The sequence below is a fragment of the Pelophylax lessonae genome (assembly GCF_965119305.1).
Source record: "Pelophylax lessonae genome assembly, chromosome: 9".
NCBI classification, from domain to species: Eukaryota; Metazoa; Chordata; class Amphibia; order Anura; family Ranidae; genus Pelophylax; species Pelophylax lessonae.
Window position 1 is genome coordinate 161,195,156 of NC_138776.1, and position 24,117 is coordinate 161,219,272.

At 42.5% G+C, this 24,117-nt stretch overlaps 2 protein-coding genes across 3 annotated transcripts in view; both read right to left on the minus strand.

Annotated features, from left to right (window-relative positions):
• The window catches only part of CDH23 (cadherin related 23), a 1,628,602-nt gene that overhangs the window by 1,299,093 nt on the left and 305,392 nt on the right, over window positions 1-24,117 (minus strand). The gene's annotated exons all lie outside the window — the stretch shown is intronic.
• Window positions 8,387-9,631, minus strand: LOC309563552 (ADP/ATP translocase 2-like). The gene has a single exon (XM_082268013.1). The coding sequence runs from the start codon at window positions 9,585-9,587 to the stop codon at window positions 8,757-8,759; it is 831 nt and encodes a 276-aa protein (XP_082124139.1). The 5' UTR covers window positions 9,588-9,631; the 3' UTR covers window positions 8,387-8,756.

The window sequence follows — 24,117 nt, forward strand, 5'->3', positions numbered from 1 at the left end:
AGGTTCACATATGTGTGATTTCTGCATGCAGCGCTTCATTTAAATGGGCTGCTGTACCTGCGGGAAACTCAGGAAAAAGATTGCTGCGTCTTTTTTAAATCACAGCCGCAAGGAATAGCTTGGTGCTTTTGCACCATTCGATTTCCCACACCCGAACATGTGTTGTGTTTTCTGATGTGTAGGGGTGCCATTAACAATTAATGGCACCCCCATGCATTTGCTATATAGTAGCTCATTTTTGCCTGTGGGTACAGAAATGCGTGGTAATTACCATGCATTCTCGTAAATGCATATATGTGAACCTAGCACTGGACAAAATAGCAGATATTCACTAGGAAGGATTTTAAAAACTTTCAAACAGCAATAGGACTTACCTACTATGAACGTACTTCGATGAATAAAACAACTGTAAACTTAAAAACCTGATGCCTTCTGTACTGATTTTCATTTCAAGTTATTCACACTGCGGGAGTTAGGCAATCACTTTTATAATGTGATTTAGACTCAGTGGTAATCTAGAGGCACGTTGAGTTCATGAAACAGAATTGTACTTTTTAACCTGTCACTTTCAAGTACTATATACGGCATGTATAAAGCATTTAGTCCTTGAGGATTTTTATCTAACAAAATACAATACTGATTTTCTTTTAACGCATGTTACCAGTGATTGCCAGAAATAAAAGAAGCAAAATATGATGCAACACAGCAGCATTATTCTGAATTATTATGGTTGATGAATTAAGATTGCATATGAAAAAACTGTCAAGTGCATGATAGGAGCTCAAATATGCCTCTGCAGGGAGTCTATCACAGACAACCACAGATATTGAGCACAGCCAAAGGACAACATTCCATCTAGCAGTGAATTCTATACAAGAGGTGAAATCTTACATAGTAAGGTAGATATGGATGAACACACAGCCAAATTTATCAAGTAGATGATAACAAAATAATTAATATTAACACAATATAGAGCAGTGTTTCTCCATTTCCAGTCAAGGAACCCTTTAAAAGTTATGGACAGTCTCGAGGCACCCTCCAAAATGATGGACAGTCTTGAGGCGCCCCATTCTAAAATGTAAAAACTATTGATACCTTTACATAATGCAGAATTACGGTGATTTATTCTTCCAAAGCCGACGGAGAGAGGCAATGGAGGGACAAACAAGGATGATATGACATACTCCTTATGAACTGATGATGTCATTGGTCTTAAGGAGGTTGGCAGCTAGAAGGTTGTAATGGTGTACAATGAAAAACTGTGGCTTTGTGCAACTGAAAGGCAGGTTTCATCCACCCACTGAGTTGTATACAATTTTGGGCAATTTTTAGGCATTTTGCCAAGGCACCCCTGAAGAAACCTCAAGGCACATGCAGCACAACTACAGGTAAATACAAATATTTTGTAGCAGGCTCTTAGCTTGCCAGTACTCCCTCTAAGATCTGATGCTTCAACCCTGAGAAAACCCTAGTACAGGTGTACTACTTGGTAGAGGACCAAATTGTACAGTACATACTCCCCAGCTCCCACCATGCAGTGCCAATCACCAGATCTAAACAGACTAACTTGGAGGGCATAGATGTGCCTAGCCCTATGCAAGCACTGACTTTCATAAAGTCTGCATTGGTATAGAATTTTCAGGGAGCAGAATCAGCATGTATCTTTAAGAGGTTTAACTTCCCTCCCCTGGAGTTGCAGTAATGCTGCTGGGCTCTAAGGCCGGCCATACATGTTCAATTTTATTGTACAATTTTCTGTTAGATTTACCACAAACCACAAAATATGAGGTCAAAGCTAAACAACACTTTCACTTCAAACTAAATTTTAAGAAAATTGTACAGAAAATTTTAAGAAAATTGTATAATGTATGGCCAACCTTTGGCCTCATGCACACTGGACAATATCAAAACATCAGTAGAAAGCTGTAGCTGTAGAAGGCGTTTTTCAGCTTTTTAATAGTAGCGTTTTTTAGCTTTTTTTAAAGCAAAACTATACTCCCACAAAAGCTTATGGCTCAAAATCGTTGATAAACACCGAATAGCCACATTTTTCACGTTTTTGGGCGTTTTTAAGCTTTTATCAGAGTAAGAGCATTTTTACAGCTGAAAAACACTTCATAAACTAGTTCTGGAGTTTTTTTGCAGCCAAAAAACTCCCCCGCCAAAAACTGCTGATAACAGTCTATGTGTGCATGGACGCATAGGATAACATGCTAGGGAGTTTACTGGCTGCATAAAAAAACATCTGATGCCAAAAAACAGTAGCTGTAAAAACATCCATTGTGCATGAGGTCTTATGCCCCGTACACACGTGCAGATCGTCAGCCGAACGATCGCCCGTCTTTTGTCCCCGCCTGTCGTGTCTGTTGAAAAGTGCAAAAGACTGCACAAGAATTTTGTCCGCCGACTACAGCCGACTGCAGAAGTGATGTCATGTGATGGTTAACTTTTCCTGTGTTTTTTCTTTTCTGAGCATGCCCAGTCTTGCAAATCTGCTGTCTGTCGGCCGAATTCTGTATTGACTGGCGAACAATCGGCCGCTCTGGTGTCGGCATACAAAAATTTTAATGCTTGCAGGACAGATTCTTTTCGGCCGAAAGTGCGCTGTCGGCTGTCGGAAGCATCATACTAACAAGCCGAAAATCGGCCGATCGGTCGTCGGCCGAAGCTTTTCGGCCAACAATCTGCACGTGTGTACGGGGCTTTAGGTATCCATTTATGAAAGACAGAAAACCCGAGATCCTAATGATCACAGCTGATCTCTCAGGTGTGCCAGTTTATGAAGCGTAGATGAGGCTTGGAGAACATGTTCTTCACTTCTCATCACAGAACACACTCTTCTGTCATTCACTTTTACACAGACGGTTGGTTTATGAAGGCGAGATGTGAAGATTTCACTGGCTATTTCTGTAAAATATCTCTATCCCAGAGGTTGAGAATCTGGGTGAGAAGCTGCTGTGATGTAAGGAAAGGCTTTTTTTCTTCCTAATATCAGCACAGGCGAGGATAAAAAGTGATATAAATAACTATATACAGTATAGGACCTATTCACATCCGTGTAACGTTGTTGGCAGAATTGCGCAATTCTTGCCACACATCCAAATTTTGGTAAAATTGTGTCAAAATACACAGTGCGCTTTTAGGTGCCATTCATTGGTAATGGCACCCCAAATTCAGTTAGCAAACATGCATTTTGCTGCACATTTTGTCATTTAACAAATATGCTACCAACACGCCAAAATGCGCATTGAAAAAATGCACAGTGCTAAATGCCCAAAAAAGGTTCAATTTTGCTTTTTAGGCCTTTTTATGAGCATTTTGGTGCAGTTTTTTTAACGCATGTTTTGCTGCTTTTATCAACACACATTTTGGCATGTTTTTTAACCACTTTAATACAGGGAACTTCCCTCCCTTCCCGCCCAGGCCAATTTTCCCCTTTTAGCGCTGTTGCATTTTGAATGACAATTGCGCGGTCATGCAACACTGTACCTTCACCAAATTTATGTCATTTTCCCCCCACAAATAGAGCTTTCTTTTGGTGGTATTTGATCACCTCTGCGATTTTTACTTTTTGCTAAACAAATAAAAAAAGACCGAAAAGTTTAAAAAAAAAAAAAAAAAAATTTTGTTTATGTTATACAATTTTGTAAATAAATAATTTTTTTCCTGCACTGATGAGCACTGATGAGACTGCACTGACAGGCACTGATGAGGAGGCACTGATGGGGTGGCACTGATGGGGTGGCACTGATGGGGTGGCACTGATAGGTGGCACTGATAGGCGGCACTGATATGCGGCACTGATAGGCACTGATATGTGGCACTGATAGGTAGCACAGATATGCAGCATTGGTGGGCACTGATAGGCGGCACTGCTGGGCACTGATAGGCGGCATTGATGGACACTGATAGGTGGCACTGACGGGCATTGATAGGTGGCACTGATGGGCACTAATGGGCACTGATAGGCGGCACTGGTGGGCACTGATGGGCACTGATGGGCGGCACTGATCGGCACTGACAGGCGGCACTGATGGGCACTAATGGGCACTGATAGGCGGCACTGGTGGGCAATAATGGGCACTGGTGGGCGACACTAAAGGATGGCAGTGATGGGCACTTGTGGGCAGCACTGATAGGGAGGACACTGGTGGGCATCACTGATGGGGAGGGCAATGGGGGGCTCCCTGAGCCCTGATTGCCATCCCTGGTGGCCATAGTGGGCATCCCTGGGGTCATAGTGGGCATCCCTGGGGTCATAGTGGGCATCCCTGGTGGATCTAGTGGCATCCCCCCCCCGAGGGTCTGCACTGGTAATCAATGATCTGATTACCAGTGCCGACCCCCCCCCCCTGTCAGGGGAGCCGCCGATCGGCGCTCCTTTACTCGTGCCTGTCAGGCACGAACTAAGGAAAGCCGATCAACGTCTGTTCCTATTTACTATGTGACCAGCCGTGATTGGACACGGCTGATCACATGGTAAAGAGCCTCCGTCAGAGGCTCTTTACCGAGATCGGAGATGCAGGGTGTCAGACTGACACCTCGCATCACCGATCGCCGCTCTGCGCGCCCCCGGGGGGCGCCCAGAGCGGAGTTATCCTGCCGCCGTCATATGACGTCCGGTCAGGATAACTCAACCACATTCCCGCCGTCAATCTGTAATAGGGCGGGCGGGAAGTGGTTAAATGCGTTTTTATATGCATTTTGGTGTTTTTTAGCATGTATTTTGGCTAATTTTTTACCTGCATTTTTGTATGCATTCCAGAAACACATGCAAAATGCATGGTATGTTTGTAGTCACATTAATTGTTAATGGCACCCCAAAAGTGGCTATACAGATGTGTTGTTTGCCAAAATACACATAAAAACGAATGCTTCGTACACACGTACCGATCGGCCGTCTTTTGTCCAGGGCTGTCCTGTCCGCTGAAAAGTGCAAAAGACTGCACACGAATTTTGTCGGCCAACAACAGCCGACTACAGAAGTGATGTCATGTGATGGTTAACTTTCCTTGTCTTTTTTCTTTCCTGAGCATGCCCAGTCTTGCAAATCTGATGATTGTCGGGCGAATTCTGTACTGACTGGCGAACAATCGGCCGTTCTGGTGTTGGCCAACAAAAATTTTAATGCCTGCACGACAGATTCTGTTCGGCCGAAAATGCGCTGTCGGCTGTCGGAAGCATCATACTAACAAGCCTACAATCGGCCGATCGGTCGTCGGCCGAATATTTACGGCCGACGATCGGTACGTGTGTATGAGGCTTAAATCAAAATGCAAGTTAAAAAAGCGTCAAAATATGTACTAAAAGAAATGCCAAAATGTGCAATATAAACTACACCAAAATGCATGTTAAAATAACCTGTGCCAAAATATGCATTAAAGCACCAAAATGTGTGTTTAGAAAAGCGCCAAAATGCCCAATAAAAAAATCCATGCCTAAATGTCTTCTAAAGAAGCAGCAAATTTTGCAAAAATAATGCCAAAATGCGCAATAAATACACATTTAAAGAATGTGCCAAAATGTGCGTAAAAGGCTGCAAATTAAAAAAAAACACCAGTGGTCAGTGTTTCATGTAATTACAGGGTCTTTTTAATTTTGGCTTCACTTTTTTAACTCTGCTGGTCTGTAATCACACAGGTATCTCATAAAATCACGAGCAGTCCTCCCCCTTCTATACAGATCTCAGCTGTTCTCAGAGGAAAAACTTCTCCTCTGTTCTCCTTCTGAGAATAAATGTCCTCCGCTTCATAAACAGGGTGCTGGAGGAGATGATTTTTCTCTAAGAACTGCTGAGAACTGAAATGAGATAAATTATCTCTGTTTATGTTGGCCTTAGATAATGGCACTTTGAATAAATTCAACATTCTTTGGAAACCTTGGATTTCCAAGATGCTTCCCCCAGACTTCAATGAAGCTATTTTACTTTCTTGGTAACATTCCTACTCATTCTATTATATTGTTTCCTTCTACCTTGCCTTATTCCCGATAATTGTTCCCACTTCTTTTCTCTATCTTCCACTCTTTTCCTTTCTGGCATTCTTGCCTTCTGTTTTCTTCTCCTTCCCTCTATTTCTTTTTATTTTTATTTGGTTTTTAGTAATCTTTCGATACAACAATTTACTTACTCTACTAGATTTGAGTCCTCGTTTAGTTTGAACAGTTGGAAGACTATGTGTCATGCTATATTAGGCTGTTCTTCATATGTTCTATGAGATACTTTTATTAGTCAAGATATGCAACTTTTTCAAAGATCCTTTATTTGTGGAAGGTTCCCATTACCTGTTCTCCTTCTGGGTCACAGCTTGAACCCATTAGGGGTGACCCATAGGGAGGACACGGACACGCGATTTCTATTATTTCAACCCCATTGACTTCCACTTCTACATTATTTATTATACGTATATAACTTTTCATTATCGCTCATTGACTCTCTCTATATCTTGTATACCATTTGCCCACTCTATATTTGGACTCTATCTTCTTTACATTTTTGTTGTATCCTTTTTACATTTCTGTTGTATCTATTGTATGTACATAACTCTAATAAAAAAATTTGAACGAGAAATTATCCCTGTTTAATAAACTTACACCCAAAAGGTCAATCAATTGTCCTCTTTAGATGTCCTAACACCATTTTTTTTTTTTAATTCCTTACTCATCGTTCTCATACTTGATCTTCAGTGCAAGCCCTTGTCACATAAACCTCACTTTCGGCATTATTCATCACCTGTTATCCCACTGGTGTTTTGTCATTCCCATTTCATCAGCCTCAGCTGTTATCTACACTCCTCAGCTTTAGATGCAAGTCCCACTTGCCAACTTTACTTGTAAATTTCAATTGTCAGTTCCAATCTCAGAAATCAGCTTTAATGATCAATCTCAGTAGTTTGTTGTCAGTATTGCACAAACTTCTCACTTGTTCTGCTAATCCCTTACCCTTCCTGAGTTTCCACCTCACATCACCCACTCTGTTCTTTTCACCATTGCTTATAATAATGCTTATGACTCCTCTTCCCATGTCTTTTCATTAATGCATATCAGCCTGCTCTTCCCCTGTCCTAGTTAAAAAAAAGTTTCTTATCCTTCTTGTATCCTTAGACACAATTTTTTTATTTACATTTCTTACCGCTGCTCACTTTATACTGGTGTTGGTGTGCAGAGACGAATGGTGGATAAGGGAGTGCAGATAGCACTGGTGGATTTGGAGCAAAGGTGAGTGGTGGTAAAGGGAATGTAGAGGGGAAAGGTGGACAAGTGTTCGCAGGTGAATGCAATGGACGAGGGGCTGCAGAGGTGAGTCAGGGTTACAGCAGTAAGCAATGGGTAAATTATGCAGTGGAGGCAGAGGTGGGTGATGGAATACAAATAAGGGAGGAAGTTTTGCTGGGGGTTTTTGGAAGAGAGTATTGCTTGGGGATATTTTTCCCCCAAATGCTAGCACTTTGGGCTGTGCATTATGTACTCTTGACTGCTGTACTCAGGAGTACAGCAGTCAAACATGGCAGAGCATATGGCAGAGTCAGGATTATGTACAGTAACCTGTCACTCCAGAGCTTTCAAAGACTCCAGACTATTTTTAAAACAGTCATGGATGTAAGATCAATAATAATCAATAATTGTAGTTAATATTTCACCATCAGAAATTGACCCAAAAACTGCCAGTGTGAGCCAAGACAACTGCAGGGGGGAGCTGGAAGATATTGAGATCCTACACCCAGAGAAGTGTCAAATTCCTATTTATTTTGTATAGCCTATTAACAGAGGAAGAAGAAACTAATTAAACATAGCACAAAAATTGATCTCTGCAATAAAGAAGTCACTTATTTTGGCAGCTAGAATCGCAATAGTGAAACATTGGAAAAAAAACCTCCATTTCTTTGGATTATGATAAATATAAATAAATTGGGTGACAATCAATGAAAAACTCATGTGTGCTCTTCATAACACTCTAAAGTAGTCTGAGAAAGCTTGGGATCAGTAGATCCATTAACTTTCGCTGGATCGATGAGGCTCAGGGGAATGACTGCACTATTTAGCTTTTCCTTTCTATTTCTTTTTCTAGCACCTTTCTTGAGGAAAACCAATGTCCTAGTGATGTTAGCTATGGCACACAGTTAAAATGTGTGGTCTATATTTTAAGGCCCAGACAATCAATAGATTATCAAAAAATCCATAAAAAAGTAAACACACACACATTGTATATAATGCAAATTCATATACATTTGCACTCTACCGTATATATTTATGAATTTATGTTTATTTATACTATTGAATATTGTAGGTTGAGGGGTATAATAATTTTTGGACAGTACTGTATGTTAAATCTTGCTAATAAGGGATATTTGTTTTTATATAGAAGGTTTAATTAGGAACAATGCAGAGCTTGTTTTTTTTTTTTTTTTAGATCCATATTTTTTATTTCCTCCAACCTAGGTTATTTAAAAACATGAATGACTGAAATAAAAAATAAAGGAACGTTGAATTGAGTCCCATCAGGTAAGCCCACCTACTATCAGATGTGCACTACAAATGCAGGCCCCACTGGCAGTAAGTGGGTATAAGGGAATGATTTATGTTAATGTGAAAAGCTGCTGAAATGGAATAAACTTGTTTCCCCAAATATCAACCAGTAAGATTACCAGTTACATTTTATAAATAAAAGGTGTGCTTGACAAAAAAAAATAGTCCAAAACATTCAGGGTATGTTACATAATACAGCATGCCAGGTCACAGACATCTGAACAAGGATAAACTTAGATGTATTTCTTGAGCTCATTGTACAAGACCAAGACAAAAGCACCACCCATTCCTCTGAGCACGTTGGACCAGGCACCCTTGAAGAAAGCCCTGCCACCCTCATCTCTTGCAATCTTCTTCCAACAGTCAATTGTGCCACTGTACATGATCTCAGCTCCTTTTCTTCCAGACTGCATCATCATACGACGATGGACTGTGTCAAATGGGTAAGAGGCAAAGCTGGCAAATGCCGTTACTGTCTGAGCAATCATCCAGCTGATGAATATGTGTGTGTTCTTGGGATCTGGAAGCATACCTTTAGCTGTGTCATAGATTCCAAAATAAGCAGCTCTGTAAATGATGATTCCCTGGACAGATACATTGAAACCTTGGTAGAGACCTTTAAGCCCATCAGCTTTGAAAATCTTGGCAAGGCAGTTTGGGTAAACGAAGCACAAGGAGGTGGCTCCAGCAGCTCCACCGGATGCCAGGTTTCCAGCAAAGTAACGCCAGAACTGGGTCCTCTTGTCAACATTATCAAGGAAGATCTTCTTATACTTGTCTTTGAAGGCAAAGTTGAGGGCCTGGGTTGGGAAATACCTGATCACATTGGCAAGGTTACCACGCCAGAAGGACAAGAAACCTTGTTCTTTGGGGATACGTACAACGCAGTCCATGATTCCTTTGTATTGCTTGTCAGCTGTGTCAGCTGTGATTTGTTTGCTTGCATGTTGGACTTGAAGCAAAAGCTTGACTCGTTCAATGGGTGCTACAGCGGTCTTGGAGATAGCAGCGGCCACACCGCCGGCCAAGAAGACCTTGGCGAAGGAGATTGCTGTGTCGGTCATGATGGCGGTCGGTGTTCGAAGAGAGTGGCTCTTGCTGCAGCACTGAGTGAGAGCTTGTTTTTGTTATCTCCGATTCTTAAAAAAAATCCCAAAAATATATATGTCCTGATGTGCAATGTAGAAGTATCATATATGAGACAAGTACAGGGTTTTGGAACTGTTAGCCTTTTTTTAATTATTATTTCATGTTTATGCAAATTATGCATTTTAAATTCAATATAATTTTCTGTAAAACTTCAATACTTAGGCTGAAATATAAAACAATAGCAAACCTGTATATATTATACAGCACATTATAATACAAGTATTTTATTTAAAAAAAGCTTTAACTGGTGACCAGGTCTCTTAAAAAATATTTTTTCAGGGTACAAGGACTATGGGATATGTATATTGTTTTATCTTTCAGGAAATGTATTTTTCAAAATCTCTCATTCTGAATATGGGGTTTCAATTTCTTCATATAGCATAATGGATATGACATACATTACTATTCGCATGCCAGCCCCATCAGTTTATAAAATACAATTTTATTAGCCATCTATCAAAAACATTATTTCCTCAATTTCCGTGTTTACATTTTTGCACCCACAACAATTTAGAGGGAAACGTTAATCACTGTCATATATCTCTTACACATTTCTATTTCTCGTTCTCTCCTTCTATTATTTGCTACTCTTTCTCTACACAGCTCTAATTGTTTTCCTCTAACTGCAATTTTGGCCATTAAAAACCTATACCCAACATGTTTCGCCATAATTTTTATAGGTTCTTCAGAGGTAGGGGAGTGAGAGTTTTCATAGTGCCGTTTTATAATAAAGCACATTCACTAAGCTGGTTTATCCAAAAGCTCCTTTTTTTGACCTTCTAAGCCAGCTAGTCATAGTCAAAATATTGGAATATCGGATTGAAGCCTCACATCGAAATGTTTGAATCCAAGATTACGTTTTTGCAAACAAAGTGAGTACAAAAGTCAGCATATAAAGTTGGCATATGGGATAGAAAACAATATTTCATCAAAGAATAAACAACAGAAAACAATATTTCATCAAAGAATAACAACAAAAAAAATGCAGTTTAAAAATGGTTGATAAATACTGTATATATGCAATTATTACAAATACAGTATACTTGTACTATGATTATAAACTGGGATAAGTTGAATAAAGCCATAGAAATATTTTAGACCAATGCTCCCTTCTCTACCCTATTCTCTTTCCCCCTATTTCTTCTGCCTGCCCTTGTGTACCAACCCCCTTCCTTTTTCCCAATTCTGTCTATCCATTCCCTGCCCATTACTCTCCCCTCCCTGGTTCCACTCACTCGAACTCTGGAATACTATCACGCGGAGAGTACTGTATACTCCTGCTATGTAACAGCGATTACTGCACAACCTGGGCCTGCCACCTTTCCTCCCTCTACAGCAATATGATCTATGCCAGCATGATTATTATCACCAATAAATATTGTTAATATGCAGTTTATTACTATCCCACTCAGTTCTTTACACCCTTGGATTCCATTCTGACAGAGGTTTATAAAGCATATTTTTATAATTTTTATTAAATTTTTTACAGTTTTCTGTGGTTCTTATGGTGAACTATTGTTTTCTAGATCGTATACCATGGCTTTTGTATTCTTTTTTTTTTTTTTTTTAAAGAAAATTCTTTTGGTACTCATGCATTTTGGTGTGGGGCTTAAATTCCAGATCCAAATATTTCCCCAACATCCAAGATGACTGTTAGCCTTTTGTGTGTGCAGAAGTTGCCCACATATTATTTGGATGTCCCACAGTGAGATTATCAGTATACCAGTATTGCCAAGCTTCTGTAAATTCACGATCAGTTTGTAAAAATCCTTGATTTTTGCATCTGTCCATGAATATCCCTTATGGAAATATGGTGTTCAAAAAAATGCCGAACCTGCTGCTTGCTCAGCCAATGGAAATGGCACTGTACTTGACCCATTCCCCAGCCCGCCTTATTTGACTTCTAAATTCTAACAGGAGGAGGTTCCGGCAGCTGTAGCGGGCAGGAGAGAGAGGGGAGGACACAGCCTGCAATGGGGGATGGACTTCAAGAGGCAGACAGATTTCTAAGCCCCTGCGATTATCCATGTGAGTTGTTTATAATCACTACACTTGGTATAAAGAGGGACAGAAGCAGCTTCTGCCAGCATTGGGAGAACAGGATACTTTCTACAGTATAGGAAATAGAAGGTTAGTAGGAAGGCACCAGAGAACAAGATGCAGATTCGCTCACGCATGCTCACATTCAGGACTGGCACCAAACGGCCTTTATAAGGGATTGCCCTATAGGGCCTTCAGAGATTGCTGGTTGATATTCGGCTCTCCAGTGCTCTTGCTCCTTTGGAACCCTTTCTCTGTGGATTCTCCTTTACAGACTCAGGTTGCTCTTGGACCTGTCTTCTGCCTGCCCCCTGGTTTGACCCCGGCTTGCCTAATGGACTTGCTTTTCCTGTTCATCTGTGTATGACTCTCCCTCACCCTCCTGACTATGCTTACGTTCTGATGTAAAAACCTGGTACCTGACCAAGCTCCTGGCTTCAGCTCCACCAGTTACCTGCTACTTACCTTGGACGCCACCTGCCTCCAGCCACTGTACCATATCTGCTTCATCTGCCTAGTATGCCTGCAGTAGGGTTGCCACCTCATCCCTTTAATCCAGGACTAGTGTTGAGCGAACACGGACTGTATTATTCGTGTTCATACCGAATAATTGGATTTTTGTTACCCGAACACGGACACGGACACTTTACTGTATGTTCGGGTAAAAAATCCGTGTTCGGTCGTTTTATTTCCGGGTTTTGCATGTTTTGGCGCTCTTTTCATGGCGGGCTTTCAACAGCCAATCAACAATCGTTTAACTGGTGTGCCTTAAGCTATCCCAGCCATGCCTGCAAATGTATGAGTAGCTGTGATTGGCCGTCTGAAGCATGTGACCAAGTCTTTATAAGTTTGAGGCAGCCGCAGCGGCGTCATTCTGCTGCTTAGCTCAGGGACAGAGCACACATACGTGCTGGCTGCTGATTAGGGAAAGACAGGCAGGGAAAACGAATTGGTGTCCGGATAGAATTTAGGGTCAGGTCGGAGTGTTTAGGCAGGGCGAGTTGTAGGCATTTTAGGGATAGAGTCTGCTGAATTATAGGGTCAGTGTGTTCTACAAACTACAATCGATATTGCTGTGTGGTGTGGGATAGGAGGCAGGTGTCAGTGATCCACATCCATTTTTCTGTGTGTGGGCTGCAGTGAACACAATCTTTTTGGGGTGCAGTGAACACAATCCTTTTGGGGTGCAGTGAACAAAATCTTTGTGGGGTACAGTGAACACAATCTTTGTGGGGTGCAGTGAAGACAATCCTTGTGGGGTGCAGTGAAGACAATCCTTGTGGGGTACAGTGAACACAATCTTTGTGGGGTGCAGTGAAGACAATCCTTTTGGGGTGCAGTGAACACAATCTTTGTGGGGTACAGTGAACAAAATCTTTGTGGGGTACAGTGAACACAATCTTTGTGGGGTACAGTGAACAAAATCTTTGTGGGGTACAGTGAACACAATCTTTGTGGGGTGCAGTGAAGACAATCCTTGTGGGGTGCAGTGAAGACAATCCTTGTGGGGTACAGTGAACACAATCTTTGTGGGGTGCAGTGAAGACAATCCTTTTGGGGTGCAGTGAACACAATCTTTGTGGGGTGCAGTGAACAAAATCTTTGTGGGGTACAGTGAACACAATCTTTGTGGGGTACAGTGAACACAATCTTTGTGGGGTGCAGTGAAGACAATCCTTGTGGGGTGCAGTGAAGACAATCCTTGTGGGGTGCAGTGAACAAAATCTTTGGGGGGTACAGTGAACACAATCTTTGTGGGGTACAGTGAACACAATCTTTGTGGGGTACAGTGAACACAATCTTTGTGGGGTGCAGTGAAGACAATCCTTTTGGGGTGCAGTGAAGACAATCCTTGTGGGGTACAGTGAACACAATCTTTGTGGGGTGCAGTGAAGACAATCCTTTTGGGGTGCAGTGAACACAATCTTTGTGGGGTGCAGTGAACAAAATCTTTGTGGGGTACAGTGAACACAATCTTTGTGGGGTACAGTGAACACAATCTTTGTGGGGTGCAGTGAAGACAATCCTTGTAGGGTGCAGTGAAGACAATCCTTGTGGGGTGCAGTGAACAAAATCTTTGGGGGGTACAGTGAACACAATCTTTGTGGGGTACAGTGAACACAATCTTTGTGGGGTGCAGTGAAGACAATCCTTGTGGGGTACAGTGAACACAATCTTTGTGGGGTGCAGTGAAGACAATGCTTTTGGGGTGCAGTGAACACAATCTTTGTGGGGTGCAGTGAACAAAATCTTTGTGGGGTACAGTGAACACAATCTTTGTGGGGTACAGTGAACAAAATCTTTGTGGGGTACAGTGAACACAATCTTTGTGGGGTGCAGTGAAGACAATCCTTGTGGGGTGCAGTGAAGACAATCCTTGTGGGGTGCAGTGAACAAAATCTTTGGGGGGTACAGTGAGCACAATCTTTGTGGGGTACAGTGAACACAATCTTTGTGGGGTGCAGTGAAGACAATCCTTTTGGGGTACAGTGAACACAATCTTTGTGGGGTACAGTGAACACAATCTTTGTGGGGTGCAGTGAAGACAATCCTTGTGGGGTGCAGTGAAGACAATCCTTGTGGGGTGCAGTGAACAAAATCTTTGTGGGGTACAGTGAACACAATCTTTGTGGGGTGCAGTGAACAAAATCTTTGGGGGGTACAGTGAACACAATCTTTGTGGATTACAGTGAACACAATCTTTGTGGGGTGCAGTGAAGACAATCCTTTTGGGGTGCAGTGAACACAATCTTTGTGGGGTACAGTGAACACAATCTCATACTTCTGAAGATTTGAGGGTGCTGCCTGTTTCATCCTCCTCCTCCTCATCCATCCTTTTAGGGGTACAAACAATAGTAATTGGGGCCTAGTGTGCTTCTGTACGTGTGAAAAACATACACTTTTTTTTGATCATATTTCCTATTCCGCTATTCAATAAAAACCTTTGGGGATCAATTAAATTGCGGGATAGTCTGTGTCGGTACGTGTGAGATCCACCTTTCCAAGTTTTTGGGGTTCATCTCATACTTCTGAAGCTTTGAGGGTGCTGCCTGTTCCATACTCCTCCTCCTCGCAAGGGGCTCCGAGGGTGGGTTCCTGCACACACAAATGCCAGGGACACAATTGTCCAGCAGGGGCACAGTTCTGGAGGATGAGGAGGAGGAGGAGCTGGAGGAGGAGCTGGAGGAGGAGATGGAACCATGTTCACAGCAGGGTGGCACCCAGGCCAGCTCATGGCCATCACTGGTGCGTGGCTGGGGGGATACAGAGGACACGGACGATACACCTCCCACAGAGGACAGCCTTCCGTCGCCTCTGGGCAGCCTGGCACACATGAGCGATTACATGCTGCAGTGTCTCCACAACGACCGCCGAGTTGCCCACATTCTAACTTGTGCTGATTACTGGGTGGCCACGCTGCTGGATCCCCGTTACAAGGACAACGTACCGTCCTTAATTCACTCACTGGAGCGCGATCGCAAGATGCGCGAGTACAAGCGCACGCTGGTAGATGCGATGCTGCTGGCATTCCCATCTGACAGCGGGGCCACAGTGGCAGCACAAGGCAGAGGAGGAGGAGGAGGAGGTCGCCAACGCAACCAGGGCACCGCCAGCACCTCAGAAGGCAGGGTTAGCATGGCCGAAATGTGGAAAAGCTTTGTCAGCACGCCACAACAAACAGCAGCACCAGCAGCTCAGATGGAACGTCTTAGCAGGAGGCAGCATTTTACCAACATGGTGGAGCAGTATGTGTGCACACGCCTACATGTAGTGAATGCGGGGTCTGCCCCCTTCAACTTCTGGGTCTCCAAATTGGGCACATGGCCTGAGCTTGCCCTTTACGCCTTGGAGGTGCTGGCGTGCCCTGCAGCCAGTGTATTATCTGAACGGGTATTTAGCACGGCTGGGGGTGTTATAACAGACAAGCGCAGCCGCCTGTCCAGAGACAATGTGGACAAGCTCACGTTCATTAAAATGAACCAGGCATGGATCCCACGGGACTTTTCCGTACCTTGTGCAGAATAGCAATGGATACCGACCTTACCCACCCATTGTTCCATTTTTGCTCTTTCTCACTCTTTTGGGGTGTACCCTCATTTAAAATTTGTGAAAAGAAGCAGTGTTGGCTACCTCGTCCTCCTCCTCAGGGCCAGATTAACGTAGGGGCTATTGGAGCTGCAGCTCCAGGCCCCTACCTTTTATATAGGCCCCGGGTTGGCCATATTCACTGTTACCGCTCTTCTGTCACTTGTAAACACAGAAGTCTGGCTTCTATGCTCGCTTCCCCAGGCAGCACCCTCAGAACCTCCCCACACAGCGCGAAGGCCTGACAAGGAGGGACAGTTGCCGATGCATGGATGTGTTTATGGGCTTCAGAGACCGCATCCCATGTTGAATTAGGCATGCATGGCTGCACCCTTCCTCCTCTGGGTGCATGCCAAGGCACGGCCCTTCAAAATCCTCAGCACCAAGACCATGATGCTCTTAATCCGGCCCTGGTCCTCCTCCACCGCCGCTTCCACCTACACCGCCCATAGGTGTGCGCAGCCTATTGCATTAAGGTGTGCACCCCAAAGTTGAAATACACATGCATGTGTTTGCCAGCAGGGAGAGTAATGTATCGGGGCCATGTACCTGTAGGCAAGGAGAAATAGAGCAGAGCAGGTCCCAGGGAGATCTTTCCCATCTCCTCACTGGCAATGCTATGTGCCCTAGGTGATTAGGGTGTGCCCAGGCACACCCAGCACACCCTGTGCGCACGCCTATGTCACCGCCACATCCACCACCACCTCAACCTCCCTCCTACTCCATATGGGCCTCGTCCTTCAGAGATGAAGAAGAACATTGTTTTATTTTTCTGTTTTTTTTTGTTGTTTTAAGTTATTTCCCTATCCACATTTGTTTGCAGAGCACTTGCCATGCTCTTAATTACGTTTTGCTGCCATTTGCAGCACTCTAGCCCTTTCCTTTGGTGTTTTAGAGCCATTTTAGTGCCTTAAAGTTCGGGTCCCCATTGACTTCAATGGGGTTCATCCAGTGCTGCACTGATGTTTCTGGATTCTGAGTCATGGGGAAAGCAAAAGAATTGTCAAAGGATCTGTGGGAAAAGGTAGTTGAACTGTATAAAACAAGAAAGGGATATATAAAGTAATCCAAGGAATTGAGAATGCCAATCAGCAGTGTTCAAACTCTAATCAAGAAGTGAAAAATGAGGGGTTCTGTTGAAACCAAACCCTGGTCAGGTAGACCAACTAAAATTTCAGCCACAACTGCTAGGAAAATTGTTCGGGATGCAAGGAAAAACCCACAAATAACTTCAGGTGAAATGCAGGACTCTCTGAAAACATGTAGTGTGGCTTTTTCAAGATGCACAAAAAGGAGGCACTTGAAGAAAGATGGGCTTTATGGTCGAGTCGCCAGAAGAAAGTCATTACTATGCAAATGCCACAAAGTATCCCGCTTAAAATACGCCAAACGACACAAAGACAAGCCTCAAACCTTCTGGCACAAAGTCATTTGGAGTGATGAGACCAAAATTGAGCTTTTTGGCCACAACCATAAACGCTACATTTGGAGAGAAGTCAACGAGGTCTATGATGAAAGGTACATCATTCCTACTGTGAAACAAGGAGGTGGATCGCTGATGTTTTGGGGATGTGCGAGTTACAAATGCACAGAAAATTTTGTCAGAATTGATGCCAAGTTAAAAGCAGTGTGTTATCAAAAAGTACTGGAGGAAAATTTGCATTCATCAGCCCGGAATCTGCGCATGGGATGTACTTGGACATTTCAACATGACAAGATTTTAGTAAATCAACCATATTGCTTTTCATTCTTGTCTCCCTCCACTGGGATACTGATGTTATGCTGCACCTCTTCTGGCCAGCAGGGGGAGAGTTATAGCCAAAACAAGCCTATAGACCTCTATGTAGAGCGCTGAGAATTCTAGGAGTTTGACTTTGAGACGACAGCCATATAATGGGGTGAATAGACTCCTTACACTACAGGTCCCAGTAGGCACTGTGCAGTAGGAGGAATAGAAATATGATTTTTAAATAAACTGCCTGGGAAAGCTCTTTCTATTGGCACCGAGGGAGTTAGACAGATAGCACCTCTGTCTGAATATTTACCTGCCAGTGGGAGACCATACCAGCAGAGATCTGAGCCTGAGACTGGAAGTGAGGTCACCTGAGGTCAGCGCAAAACACCACCCACATCACAGCACCTGCACTACTACCACAGGAAAACTGGAGATTCCACTTAACTTCAGTTTCCCACTGCTGATCACTGGAGGCCTTTAGGGGGAGACAGAGGGGGCCCCCTTTTACATCAAGAGGTCACCACAGCATCCCTGGGGAAAAGGCTATTTGTTCATTGCTCATACTGCTAGCAGGGACTAAGCCACTGAGAGCGGGACACCAAGTGTACCCAATTCATACTGCATCCACATTGTACTCTATACTGTACTTATTCCAAACCTAGACTGCACCTATACCAACCCTATACCGCACTATTCCAAACCTTTACCACATCTGAACCATATCTACCTGGCATCTGTGTCAAGACTATACTGTACCTATACTGCATGAACGTTAATTGGGACTGTCATTAAGTGCACTAACGCTCCTAAAGGGCCCCAACAATAGCCAGCAGAAGAACATCCCAAAAGACTGCCCCTCCCATATTAATTATTCTGTAAGCCCCCTTTGTTCCCCTGTTCCCCCCTCCTCCTCTTTTTTTTGTACAGTGCATACCCAGTTGGTCTAGGACTAGTATCTCTTCCATAAATACACTCTGGCAATATAGTTCCAGTTCTTGGTAGATTAAACTTTACTACTGCTCATTGCTGCACTTGAGGCGACCTTACTACTGTTCATGCTGATTTGGACACCAAATGTCATCTTATGTCTAGTCCCTACTGTTAATCGCTTTGTATGCCAAACTTTGTTATTACAATTGGTAATCAATTTAGGCTTGTCTAATTACCAACCATATTAAGTATACAATATATTAGGTTTGGCTATCTTTTAATATTTTGAAAGTTTTAGGTAGGTGATGCTGGATCAAAAATCCATGTTGTGCCTCAGTGTGACGTCCAAACAGTGTAACACAATGACTCTGCCCAGGCTGTTCTCTAACACAAGAACCCCTAAATGCCCCACAGGTTAAAAATAAAAGATGACAAGCCAACACATTTCAAACCTCAACTTTTGCCCATTACAAAGCATTTATACTGCTGGTCTTGTTGGATTCCTATAAGTTAATAGAAGATTAAATCCACTACTGTTGACCCACCTTTCTGTTGAAATGCAGTATGGCTCTACATAAGAGATCTCAAAGGACCTTAGAAGAGTTTTTGAAACACTTTACACTAGAAATGGTTAAAAAAGTATTTCCTAAAGCGGTTTTAACCCAAAAATCAAAAATGAAATGAAATTGCAGTTTACCAATCATTAGATGCAGTAGCTGCAGTTGTTTTATTTTTAGGCACCCCATCAGTGGTAAATGGTTTGTCTCAGCCCCTCTAATTGCTACATCTAAAGAACAGTTTGTTCTGTTGAAAAATGACAGACTAGCTAGATCACCAGCTGAAAATAAAAGAAAGAAAGCTCAAAAAATAAAGCTAATACAACCACCACATCTAGGAATTGGTAACCTGCAATAATATATGTTTACTTTTGGGTTTAATACCGCTTTAAGATTTGGACCTCAATCATTTCAAAGTCAGGCTGATAGTTGACAATCACTGTTAATGTCATGGTTACCCTCCACGAAAAGATATGTAAAATGGTACTCTGTACAATCCTCAGATAGGAGATAAACTCTTTTAATACTTATATAAGGGATAATGAACCTTGGGGTGACAACTAATGATCTACCGGAAACACTTTCCAATGTTCTTGATAACACCTATAATAACACCTATGTTCACAAATCTATGGAACCGAAACCTTTCCTGAGAGAAACATAAAAGCTGAAATTGTTGACATCCTGATAACATGATATTTTATTAGCCACCCATGCAGAAAACAAGAACATTCCGGACGGTTCACAAACTTTATTAATTATATCACTCTAGCTCCTGCTCAATCATGCAGTTCAACCTGCAGCTCAGGAAAGCATCTGTCATGTCATAAATCAGAGTAATAATTCTTTCAAATGCATTATTTTTCCATACAACAAGCTTATCTAACCAGGCATACTTTAGGACTATGCAACTATAAACCCAGTATTAGTGAATATAGACACCTTCTTTATTTAGGCAGGTGGTGTGGAATGGTGTTGGTGCCCTTATGCCAACTTAAAGGGTTTGTTCACCTTTAAAAAAAAAAAATATTTTATGTTAATAACAAGGAGGCCCATAAGTGATTCTAAAGGCTTTCTTTATAGAAAATATATATATATTATTAACATGTCATACTCAGCAGCTCTGTGCAGAGGTTTTGCACAGAGCAGCCCTGATCCTCCTCTTTCCGGGTCCCTCACCAGAGCTCTTGGCCCCTCCCTTCTGCCAAGTACTCCCACAGCAAGCAGCTTGCAATGGGGGCATCCAAGCAGGCTCGTTATCGAGCAGCGGCTTTGTGTGTCCATTTACACACAGAGCTGTGACTCGGTCCAACCCCTCTCTCACTGACTGTGATTACATGATTGTGGTCTCAGCTAATAAGGAGGAAGAGTCCCCAGAGAGCCGAGTCCCTCAAGCACACGCTGGATTAGGGGGGGGGCTGCTGCACAGAAGTTTTTTTATACCCTTTAGGTAAAATACCTTGAGCCTTTAGAACCCCATTACCCTACAAAGCACTGTACAGTAGTAAAAAAAAAAAAAAAAAAATCCCCTTTATTTGACTTACCTGCAGTAAAACTGCAACTTCTACTTTTCAGAAATTTAAATGTCACACTGAGATTCTCAGGCTCTGTCCCTATTTAGTCCTTAGTCCTGATGTCAGCATTCCCATTACACACTGCTTCCTGTTCTCTCCCCCTTCCTGTGGCCATGATCTGCAGCCCTGCCCCACCTAAGCACCTACCCCTGAGTATGAGGACTAACTACCATGTAACCAGCTAGTGACCTCACTGGTTAAGGATGCCTGTGCTCTCTCCCTTCCTATGGCCATGATCTGCAGCCCTGCCCCACCTAAGCACCTACCCCTGAGTATGAGGACTAACTACCATGTAACCAGCTAGTGACCTCACTGTTTAAGGATGCCTGTTCTCTCTCCCTTCCCATGGCCATGATCTGCAGCCCTGCCCCACCTAAGCACCTACCCTGAGTACAAGGACTAACTATCATGTAGCCGGCTGATGACTTCACTGGTTAAGGATGCCAGCAGTGCCTGCACCACATAAGTACTTAACAACAGGCTCCATTTACTTGAAAGAATGGGGATTCCTGGCTATGTAAGTGAATGGGGCTGTTGGTGCCACCGGTTTGGTAAGGACTGGACAGTGCAGGCACCCCTGGTGTTCTAAGCTTCCATTGACGTCACTGGCCCCATCAACTTACATAGCTGGGTATTGGCTGCCATGCAAGCTTATGATGCCAGTGATTTCAATGGTCAGTAAAAGGCACCTGCACAAATGCCATGATTCATGGTAATTTTAGTTTCTTATTAGCTCAGTGAATTACAATCCCAGATGACATTGCCAGAAGGAAAAAGAAAATGGGAAGAAAAGCTTTGAATGTATCTTTTTAAAAGACCCAAAGAGCAATGGATATCAGAACATAGGGACAAGCAAATTTTGCAAAGAAATGATTATGCACATTACCATTGTCATCTGTGTTAAGCTCGATAGCTGAAGGAATTAGACTTTTAGTGTTAAAGGTGAACTTTAAATTGCAGTCAATAAACGACCTGTGTATTAGCATCTTTATTAGCACTATTTACACAGCCTTAAGAACCAAATTAAAGAGAATGGATTACCTACAAAGTAGCTATAAATTATCCAGTGCTTTGTGTCCAATATACTGTGGGAGAAGTGTGTTGCCTTATCCAGCTCTATCTGCCTGGTAGCATTCTATAAAGTCCAGACAGTCCAGATAACAAAAAATACTTTTAAAATCATATAGCCTTATAATTTGGAAAGGTCACAAATGTAAAACTAAGTAATAAAACATAATCACACTCTTCTGGTTCTCTAAACTGTTGTGAATATACTTTACTATCAGACTCTTGAAAAAATAATGACTTTCCAAACATGGAAGCAGTTAAACGTTTGGCGCCATTACATTAGTATTTAATAATCCTCATGTGAAGTGGCAGCCTACATTTCAGCAAACTAAATCTCACTACCTTCGGACAGTGAAGCCATAATATATCAATGACCTCAATACAGAGTGCTACATGCCAAGATTTATAGTCTCTCTGTGGTTTAAACAAATAAAGTGGAACCTTTATTGAATTTCTGCCACATTTCCTCCAATATGCCCTGGGTTAGGCCCTGCCATTACTTGACAAAATGGAAATCCTGAACGACTGCTTCAAATATTCCGTCCATGTGAATCAAAATTTTCAAATAAAAATTACAAGCAGCAAAGTACTGCATTAATACTCAGCTGACCTCCATACAACCCGGACATTTACTGTCAGTAACTCAATACTAAACTAGAAAAGAATGATTATATATAATATATAAGCAATATAAATCTAAGCTTTTTAGAAACATAAACATGTAACTTTGGAAGCTATATTAATATCAGGAAGCTGAATATAATGGATCATAATGATCTATTTAGAATATGGGTGGTGTCTGTCTCTCTTTCACTCCATATAGACTGCCATTCTGCTCACTAAGTAGTGGTTTCTGTTTTTTATATGTTTAGACTTAAGTGACACAAAGCTTACATTCCAGCACAAGGATCCATATTTAATAAAAGGGGGGTGTTTTTTTTATACGGAGTCTAATGAGGTTGGAAAATGACAGTCGCATGGCTAAATTAAAGATCCTTATCCTCATGTTAAAGTGTATATCCAGCCAAAATGTTTGAATAAAGTGGGGGTTTACACCCCTGTCGAGTTTTTACTGCTATCCTTGGTCCTGTTAGATTTGCCATCACTGTAAGGAAAGGCCTTCTGCTCAGGCAAAGAAAAGAACATGTCCTTTTCATGCTCGCAAGAATTGGGCACTCAATAATGCATATGCTCATGTGCAAACTCGCGCGTGCATACGAGCCATTGCACACTCTCATGCGAGATGGCACACAAGTGCACCTGTGACAGATTTTGGGGCCAAACAGGCCGTTTTAAACTCAGCCAGCGCTCAGAATCAGTGCTGCTTTGTCTTTCAGCCTTCCCCACATCGTGTGTTCCTTTTATCCTGTAACATGATTCCAGTTGCTAGCCCGGCTTGTCTGACCACTCTCTGATCTCTGCCTGCACTGACTCCAGCTTGTTCTTGACCTCCCCTTCTGTCTGCTTCGTTTGCTTCTATTGCACCGATTGGCTCCTGACTCGGCTTGTACCCAGACCACAATGTCCTGCTCCTCTGTATCTGATCTGTTCTATATAGCAAATAAGCTACGCTACAATTAATATAAAGTGCAAATAAACACACTTAATATGAGAATTGAATCATATATATAAAGATCTTGAGAATTAATGTAAATTATATAAATAATACAAATATAGCCATTGTGTATAAATGTATATCGATGAAATATTCCAAAAAAAGAGGAAATCCCGAGTGAAGCGACAACAGTGCTAGATAATTGGTTGAATAGTGTCCAAAGAAAAAAGTCCCAAATGAAGTGCCAAATAGACTTAAAAATGTCCAAAAAATCAGAAAGAGTGACAACAGTGCCAAATAAATATATTGGTGTCCCACACCAGTGGTCAGTGCCACCACCAACTGTGTTTCTGCTTACCAAAAGCCAGAATATAACAGGCTCATTGATCAACCAGATAGGTAGAGAGGCAGGGCTTGAAGTGACCACCAGCAGTATCAGGATCAGGGTATCCTCTGTAGACAATACACCACCCCGCACTAGCTGTGTGCCTCAGGTAAACAGAACTCGTCCTTCCGGGTTCAATGTGGGTGACGTCAGCATGCCGCGACCCTAAGGATGGGCGGACTCTTCTAGCCAGCCGGCGGCTTTGTTTTTACGCTTTACATTGAAGTTTTTTATGTAAGTGTCTCTTCATTTTTTTTAATAAATTGTTTGACGGTATGCACTATGGAGACCTTTATGTTTATCTTCCATAATAGTGTCACTAATCCGTTTACCTGAGGTGCACAGCTAGAGCGGGGTGGTGTATTGTCTACAGAGGATACCCTGATCCTGATACTGTTGGTGGTCACTTCAAGCCCTGCCTCTCTACTTATCTGGCTGCTTGATGAGCCTCTTATATTCTGGCTTTTGGTAAGCATAAGCATAGTTGGTGGTGGCACTGAGCACTGGTGTGGGAC